This window comes from Triticum dicoccoides, chromosome 4B, assembly GCF_002162155.2.
Source record: "Triticum dicoccoides isolate Atlit2015 ecotype Zavitan chromosome 4B, WEW_v2.0, whole genome shotgun sequence".
Classification (NCBI taxonomy): domain Eukaryota; kingdom Viridiplantae; phylum Streptophyta; class Magnoliopsida; order Poales; family Poaceae; genus Triticum; species Triticum dicoccoides.
In genome coordinates this window covers 81,319,954-81,328,636 of record NC_041387.1, presented here as the reverse complement: position 1 = coordinate 81,328,636, position 8,683 = coordinate 81,319,954, and the positions used below count along the sequence as shown (strand labels likewise).

The following is an 8,683-nucleotide window of genomic DNA, read 5'->3' as shown; positions in this document are numbered from 1 at the left end:
CAACGCGAGCCCCCTCTTAATAGTACGGCTTTCTTACGACTCAAATCCACCGAAAAAAAACGTGGAGAAACGCCGTCTTCAATAGTCTTCGAGGGACACCAAATCGTCTTGTGTTTAGACAAGATATATCTGAAACCCTCAAAGCATACGATGAGTCCGTAAAAGCATTGTCATCAATCACCAAAACTACTAAGAAATAATGTGACCTTACACAGTGGAATTTTTATCTAAATCTTTTCTCCACTTTTCTTTTGAAGCGAAGGTAAAATCCTCCGTGGTCCGTGGGATCATTTGTATCCCTCATCCCTGTCCCTTCGCTCGTTCGCTACTCCGTTTCAGTGAGAAAAAAACAGCTGCCACGCGCGCATCCGTACACCCGCTGCCCCGGCGTCCCCCTCGCCGGCCCGATGGCCAACCCGCGCCTCCTCCTCCCCAGGATCCTCTGCGCCGCCGCCGCCGCCTTCTACGCCTGCCTCCCGGCGCCCGTCTCCGCCATCCGGTGAGTGAGATCCGTTCCCCGCAAACCCCCACGCCTCCCCTGTCCAGCGTCGCGTCCTGGAAATGCGAGCGCTCTCGTCGTCGCCGACCGTAGCTCTAAACTATTTCAAAATCCATCCGTATCCGCGGTACTTCTTCCGTGTTTGCTGCGGTCTGGTACCGCTGGGAACCTCGCCAGTTGCTCTGCGGCTCTAAATTACTTGAGTATTAATGACATGCTCGTTGTTGTCTATGATTATGTTTGTGGAATCAGGCCTCATGCTCGATTATGTTTGTGTAATTACGCCTCATGCTTGATTATGGTATGGAATTATGATTGTGCGGTTGGGATCCCGGACGATGATGTTTGGCGTAGTTACGTTTTCTGGTCAACACATTACTACTCCATGGTGTATATGTTTTCATTTTCTTGGTTTTCATTTACTGTCACAATATCAGAATAAATGGTTGTACCAGATACTTTTATGAAGTGATAAGCATCGAGCTAAATATATGTTAATTACTCTGTTCAAATGGTGCTCTGTGCCGGGGCAAAGGTTCATTGCACATCCCACCATGAGTCCATGATTATCAGTGTTTATCCATTCTAGTGTTAGTACAGTTCCAGATGCTAGCTTGATATCTGGATGTTATTCACTAAATCTGAGGGCACAACTTGATTGCAAGTCTTGTTCAGGAAGGACATTGGTCTTGCTGCACCCATTATATGCAGGCGAACTGTTCAAGGCCGGCATTTGATATCAGATGATAATGGTAGTACACCTGTGCCTCTCTCATGCTTAGATATACTGTGCTGTAAACTTATGCTCCCTTGTGAACACATTCATTTAGGTTATGTATGTTCTGCCCTTTCGATCGATCCATGGTCTCGCTGCTGCCCACGAACAGGAGCACGCTTCTCCTGTCAGTGAGTTTCTTACCTTTTGTTGCACAAATGTCATAGAAAGATGGCAACATTATAAATCTAACACAGTTCACCGCACCATGCAGGGGCTGCAACCTTGATTTGCAGTGCTGCAATTCTTACGAGTATTGTGTTTCTTGCTGCTTGAATCCTTCTAGGGTAAATCATACATTCTTACTAGCAGTACTGGATTTGGCATAAGAAGATTGAACGAAATGAGTTATTTCCTGTGTTATTTACTCATCCTTTTGACAGACCAAGGAAGCAGATGTGCTGAAGTTGAAGGTAGCTAAGCCAGTTACTGCTGGTAAGATGTTTGTAGTTATTGTTTGGTGTATCTTGAGAATAATGAGAACTTTAATGTGTCAGAAGAAGTTTACACTTTATTATCCTCTAGGAACTTACGCCAATATCTTCGATTTCTGCATGGGAAGATGCCGCCATAGTTCTGCAAGCGTGGTATGTGTTCTTTCTTAGCGTGCAAACATGAGGCCAAAATCACTGTCTTCGCCTTTGTAATGAAGTTTAGCACTAATTGACCCCAATCGGAAAACATTCACGATCTGACCCTTTTAGGAAACACCACCCACCGTGGCGTATTGTTTACACGGAAAATGCCATGGTCAACAGCGTTTGCGCTCTGAACCATGCCTGGCTGATCTGCTGTCGTGGCATGGTCAATACGATTTGTCATGTCTTGGCGTTTGACATGCCGCGTTAGCAGGTCAGCGGGCATGGGCCAGGGCGCAAATGCCGTTGACCATGGTGTTTCCTGTGTAAACAATATGCCCTGATACGGTGGGTGGCATTTCCTAAAAGGTTCAGACCGTGAAATCTTTTTCAGGTAGAGTCAGTTAGTGCTAAACTTCATTAAAAGAGTCAAAACAGTGATTTTGGCTCTAATATGAATGTTTCAGGACACCTTTTACATGAATATCTATAATAGGAACAGAGCTCCAGTATATTTTCATCCTTACAGTGTCTTATTTTGTTGGCAATCTGGCATGTTATAAATTCAACAACTACAAGTTAAAACTATCTGGTAAACAATTCTTCCTTTCAGTCTAAGTTGTTGTTTGAATCTACCAGGTCCATGAAAATGCATATTTGAGCGATTTCCATCATTGCTTTCTGGTGCAGCAAAATTCATCAGGTACAAATTATATTCTTACATCTTGGCTAAGTTACCACATTCTCTAGTAATAGCATCTGTTCACCATCATTTCTAGTACCTAAATTATTTAGCTAATGCTATTACTATTTCCTCATAAGATTCAAATTGAACCGCCCATTAGGAGCGGATACGAACCAAGCTCCACTTGGCTCAGCTCACTTGATGTTACATGCTACGAGCCAGAAGTGGTGGTCTAGCCCCATTCATAAAGGCCAAGCCAGTTCACTTTGGCTCATCGCATGAATGTGGAACAGCAGCCAGCACTAGTCACAGCAAAATAAAGTACAGGAAGCAGTTTGTTAGCATTTTTCATTTTATCATTTCATTGCCTCCCTATCTGTCAGTTAGATTCAATCAGTTAGTTATCCACTCTTAGAGATTTATAACGAGCTTGATAGGGCCGATAATAGTGCACGGGTAGGGGGATTTTCTGGAGTTTTGTAAGGAAGATAGGAACCTGAGATTTGTTGGCATTGGTTGGGGACTACTTTTGCTGTTGAATTCTTGGATGTGTTGTAGAAAACAAGAATTAGACCCCTGATCACTTCCTTTCTAGTCAAGCTTAGTCTGAGCTGAGCCCAGTAAGTGCACAAGCTGCTAACTTCTTGTCCACTACTAATGCCCACATTGTCACGTTCTTGAAGACATGGATTATGCTTTAGGAAATGACTATGTATAACTATTTAGCAGGATCAACTGAATCTAATTTTGGATCAAGGCTGGATGGCATTAACGTCATTTTGGGAAGGTAAGGTCTTTCCAATTTAAGCTCTAAATGTAGTTCAGTGAATGATGCCCATGGGAATTTCCTTATGTAATCAAACCTGAAATTTAGGCAGGGGGAATCGTGTAGTTCTGCATGCAAAGCAAAAGGACAATCATGTGTTCCAAGCAGGCTTTCTGAGTTGAACAAATGTCAGATGTAAGTTTATTTAAAATATCTAATATTTCTACTATTTCCGTTTAAATAATACATCATTGTAGATATTGTTGTTTGATTATCCTCAGATGTTTTCCTGATAGAATAATTTTGGTCTGATTGACTACTCGAGTAGCAAGTTCCACTGTGATTATGTTAAGTGCTTTTATGGAAATAACGTTTTTTTTTGCATGATTGCACGCGACCCAGTTAATTGTTTTGTTATATAGTTTGAACGACACAGTTCTTTAGATGAAAATTGACGATGAGCTGATATTCTAAAGTTGATATGAACCAGTATTTTAAAGGAAGTCATTATTTACATCTGTTTTGGGCCTGCAGGGCTTTAAAGCATGCCGTCGTTCTAATCAGCTGTTTTGCTCCATCCCATATCCAGTTACTCAATCTGAATATGGAAGCAATCTCTTTGCTGGAGAAGTTTCAGATATCTACACGTTTCCAAGTTCTGAATTACCAACTACTGCCTACTTGATTAAATGAAACAATTCCAGCAGAAGTTTGTAAATGACAAAGCAAAACACTTAATTGGAGAAGAGACAGGACCGTGGTGCAATCTATATAGTGGAGTGATGGAAGTTAAGGAAAACACCATATATCTTAATATCTTATACAGTGGAGTGATGGAAGCTAAGAAAAGCATCATATATCTTGATAAAAGTTTGCAGCCTATTTTGTGCACAATCTAAAATTTTACGTTGTAGTTGTCCATATGAGGTGGATTTCATATCATGTGTGATTGCCAAAAGTAAAGTGGTGAATCACGTTTCAATATAAAACATATTCTTAGAGTGCCTATAATTACTGATAGCAGTATTGTTAACATGTAGATTCTTCAGATAATAATGATTCTGGGCCAAATATGAGGCTTTGCTATTACCAGTGTGATTTTGGTCTTTTTGTCACTAACATAATTTATGAAACAGTGTTATTTGGTCTTATTTATCATTATTCATCTAGGATGTCCAAGTAGTAGTAACCAGTAAGTTACATACACCTGTGGTTCTTGCTACAAAACCATATCTGTTGCACTTCTATTTTAAACAAATTCTTTCATGTTGCAAATCAGCACGAGGAAAATTTAGTCAGCAAGTCTGATTTGAAATGGAGTTGTGTTGACCTTTTTATCTGACTATTTATCAATTCAAGAAACACAAATCAGCATTTTCTTGCTCATGTTTTGTTATTGAAACCAGTTTGCAGAAATATATGAGATGCAAAAATGGTTGCTTTCCCAGTCTTGGGCCCGATCAACCTGCCGAAGTTGTAGACGAAGCTCCAAAAAATTTGGTATGACTAATGCATTATTTTCTATTTGCTAATTTCCCGTATAATGGTTATCTCCTGTGTATTTATGCTGTTTGACCACATGCAGACTGTTAAGAGTCTCTCTAGAAAAAGGACGTTTTGATATGCATGAAATACATTTTGCTTGTGTGTATACTTCTGGCCATTTCCCAACTCAAAAGTCTCCGCAACTGTACTGACCACCCCTCAAAATAGTTAACTAACTCGAAAGTGTCCGCAACTGTCCCCATCTACCTGCCATCAGGGCATAATCGATGGCGTGGTTGGAGTCTTGGAGAGGCTATGATGCTTTAGTACATGGTGTCCCTTGTCTAAGAAACTAACATCTAATTTAAAGGAAATTGATCTTATCTCCATATTTTCCTAATAATTTCTATCTTTCTCATCTTCCTAATAAGGTCCTTATGCGCCATTGACACACAACACACATGATATAACATTTAGGCAATGCTGGGTCTGCCACACGACATATCAGCTTTGAGCATTTGGATCTTGGCTAGGGGAGACCGGGAGAGGGAAAAGTGAGGAATTTTACCCTTGGTTTCCAATCTTTTTTTTTCCCAAAAAGAAAACAAATACTCCCTCGGTCCCATAATATAAGAGTGTTTTTGACACTAGTGTAGTGTAAAAAACGCTCTTATATTATGGGATGGAGGGAGTACAAGGTAGAGAGCCAAGCATACCTATCTCAATAGATTCATATAGCTCATGCTTGCCTTACTCTTGTGTGTGTGTGTGCGCGCGCGGGCACGGGGACTGCATGCACTGGACAGGTCTAAGAGTGTTGGCAAAGAGACTTAAAGCATGTAACTAATTTTCGTTTGGCTGCTGTTTCAGAATCCCGGAGCTTGCTTGTACATGCAGATGGATGACCGCCTCACCTGTGATGGCTCACATCGACATACCCGAAGGCTCTGTCCTTGTGCATGAAACGGTGGAAAAAATAGTGGCAGTCACAAGAGAGGTAATTTTGTTTTCCTGAAACAGCTCATCAGGTTTGAAAGATTCATCAGCAAAATTGTTCTCGCTCACACCAGTCACAGTCACTTGCCAGGAAACAAGCGGAGGTAATCCGCCGAAAGCCGACGGCTCAAAATGGCATGGCCATTTCTGCACCAAGTTCCCAAATGGCGTATAGCGGATGAAAAGAGAACATAGTATTTTAGCTTTGCAGTTTATCTTTTGCATGTCTGGATGCAATCATCCGTGTCCAGAGCAAGCAACTTTTCAAACACTTATCTTTATAATATATATATGGTCACAAATTTCCATGCATGTTCAGTACAGAAACAACAAAACGAACTACAGAAACATGACTTTTTTTAAAATCAGCTGCCCCATGACAGCATCATCACAAACTTCCACGCTCCTTAAAAGGAGTAATCAGGCTTGAAATCTGTCAAACTCTTTGGCCTGCCCCTGCCTTTGTTGTCATCCTTATTATTCTGACCAGTGGCACTGCCCTTGTCAGCCTCCTCCTCTGCTCCTGCTGCTTCTTCTTCCTCGCAGTCGAAGGCGGGGTGGGTGAAGATGTTCTCCAGGAGCCGTGTGCCCCTGAGCGCATTGGTGAGGGGCAGGTGGCCCTCCGGCGTGTCGTCATTGAGCTCCCAGATGAACTCGTCCGGGAAGGCCCTGTAGTTGAACTGCTCCACCTCGGTGTCCAGCTTCTTCATCCAGCCAATCTTGATGAAGAATCGGGTGAACTCGCGCAGCGACTTCTCCCAAATCCGGCGCTGCACGCTGTACCCGAACCTGCCGCCGCTGTGCTCCAGCCAGAGCGCGTCCACGGCGCGGAGGTCCTCGACGGAGATGAACTGGACCTCCGAGAAGAAGACGTACCCTCGGCGGCGCGCGGCCTCGCCCGCGAGGACGATGAGGAGGGCCCGGGTGGTCTCGTCAGCCTGCCGGTAGTCCCCCTCCGCCAGCTGCTGGCCCAGGAGCTCCAGGGAGGGGGTGGGCGGCGAGGTTGTCGCCGCGGCGGCGGCGACCGGAGTCGGAGCCGGCGAGTTGGCGGTTGTGGTCACTGAGGAGGAGCTGCTGGCGAAGAGCTTGAATGAAATGCTGTTGCTGGCGTTGGTGGTGGTGTTGGCGGTGAGCTTGAGGAGCGCGGGAGGGGAGCCGTCGTGGGTCGTGCTGCTGGGGAAAGAATGGTGGTGCTGGGGGAGGAAGGACTGGAGGGAGGCATTTGCCATGGCCGGCCGGCGAAGAGGCGGCTGAGGATGGATGGAGGGGAGGGGAGGGGAGGAAAGGGAGGGAAACGCTGATAAAGGAGTGGATGGGGTTTTGTCGGGGGATTTGGTTGTACTTGGTGGTGGTGGCGGTGCGCGGAGGGAGACCTGAGGCTGAGGCTGTGGGCGCGTGGTCTACTTGTCTGTGTGCTCTTCCTCTTTGTTGTGAAAAATTATGGCTTTCCGTGGTTTTGTAGGGGTGCGTCTGGAGGAGAATACAAAGGAGCGCTGCGATTGGTGGGTTCTGGGTGAGATGAGGATACTGGCTATCGCAGCTCAACACATGTGTTTGTTTGCAGGGAGGGGAGGGGAGGGGGAGGTGGGCAGGCTGAGTCCGTGGAACATTCTTGTTATATTCTGCTGCTTCATTTTGTTGCTGCACAATAGAAGTTTGGAAAATTCAGCAATTTCGTGTCCGCGCATCTGGTTTTCAGTTCTTTTGGGTGAGATAGCTCCAGCCGCTTCGGTCCAATTTGTATTTTTGGAAAATGGAAGATAGAATAGCCCACCCTCTACATCATGGGTGATTGGATACATATATGCAATGTTTAATACGTCGAAATTAACTCGAAAGAGTTTGTCCACTTGGGTTTTGGTTTCATTGTTACGTGACTGTTGTGATTGAACATGATATGGTAAGCCTCTTTTCTTTTGACTAGATAGTTGCATGTGCGTTGCATTCTATGTAGTACGTTACCATGTGATTGTGCAAATAAATGTTACCATACCCGCGATATACCTATCTAAATATAGTTTGGTATATATCTTTATCTTTATCTTTATCTTTACCTACTAATAAAGCGCTTATTGCTTCTGGTCGTACGTCAGCAATTTTTCATAAAAGTCCCTCTCTTTCTAAGAAATCAACCCGCAGTCCCTGTTTTTAAGTGAAAAAAACATTTCGTCCGGGGTTGTAAATAAAAAAAACAGACACGAGCACGACTGCACGAGCTCTCCTCTCTCCCACGCCTCCTGATCCCAGTCGCCAGGAGGCACGCGGCCCGTGCGGCGCTCGATCCGGTGACGCGCCGGCCGCCGCCGACGCCGGCAATCACAGCACCCTGCACCACCGTTCCACCTTAGCTCCTCATCTTCCCCGCGTGCCCGAGCTCCTCCTCTCTCCCGCGTGCCCGAGCTCCTCGCTGTGTGCCGCTCGGGAGGGCTTGCGTTCGCCGCTCGACCAAAGCCACCGCGAGCTGGTCGTCGTTGCACTTGCTGGCGACCTGGCCGTCCCCTCTGCACCACTTTCACCTCAAATTTGGACGCTCATGTGCTTGTGGATGTTCTCAGTTATTTTTTGCACACAAGGTGTTTGTGTGTTTGTCTGAACCAGTTTCAGTCACAGATCCTTGAGGTAAACTCCACATGAATACATCATGAGACTAAATCTCCTTTCATATGATTCAAAACATGTTATGATGGTGGGAGTGAATCGGGTTATTAGAATAATATTTTGCTAATTAATTTACATCATGTTTAGTCTCAAGACACATGGGTACGCCGGCTCCTATTGCTTAACAAATGTATATCTGCAGATTTTTTTTAATCATATAAAGAAGTTACAGTTAGGTGTTGACCTTTTTTTTTGCCTAGACACAGCACCTCCAACAAGATCTGGGCACTCATAATGATAT

At 44.5% G+C, this 8,683-nt stretch overlaps 2 protein-coding genes and 1 long non-coding RNA gene across 5 annotated transcripts in view; 2 read left to right on the top strand and 1 right to left on the bottom strand.

Moving 5' to 3' along the window:
• The first annotated feature begins 322 nt into the window (after window positions 1-322).
• LOC119295145 lies at window positions 323-5,758 on the top strand. Of its 3 annotated transcripts, none has more exons than XM_037573481.1 (11): window positions 326-499; window positions 1,175-1,251; window positions 1,330-1,405; window positions 1,489-1,561; window positions 1,658-1,709; window positions 1,800-1,861; window positions 2,492-2,555; window positions 3,264-3,324; window positions 3,412-3,498; window positions 4,710-4,803; window positions 5,659-5,758. In XM_037573481.1, exons 1-11 carry the CDS (start codon window positions 408-410, stop codon window positions 5,749-5,751), a joined length of 831 nt encoding a protein of 276 aa, XP_037429378.1. In that variant the 5' UTR covers window positions 326-407; the 3' UTR covers window positions 5,752-5,758. The 3 variants fall into 3 exon arrangements, with proteins under 3 accessions (XP_037429380.1, XP_037429378.1, XP_037429379.1); XM_037573482.1 differs by having other exon boundaries at window positions 327-499; window positions 3,267-3,324; XM_037573483.1 differs by lacking the exons at window positions 4,710-4,803; window positions 5,659-5,758 and adding an exon at window positions 3,838-4,685 and having other exon boundaries at window positions 323-499.
• Window positions 5,759-6,041: 283 nt separating this feature from the next.
• Window positions 6,042-7,228, bottom strand: LOC119295146 (tetrapyrrole-binding protein, chloroplastic-like). The gene has a single exon (XM_037573484.1). The coding sequence runs from the start codon at window positions 7,011-7,013 to the stop codon at window positions 6,192-6,194; it is 822 nt and encodes a 273-aa protein (XP_037429381.1). The 5' UTR covers window positions 7,014-7,228; the 3' UTR covers window positions 6,042-6,191.
• Window positions 7,229-8,038: 810 nt separating this feature from the next.
• The window catches only part of LOC119293386, a 1,509-nt gene continuing 864 nt past the window's right edge, over window positions 8,039-8,683 (top strand). The window contains exon 1 of the long non-coding RNA XR_005143040.1: window positions 8,039-8,403. This is a non-coding gene — a long non-coding RNA (uncharacterized LOC119293386). The remainder of the gene's footprint in view (window positions 8,404-8,683) is intronic.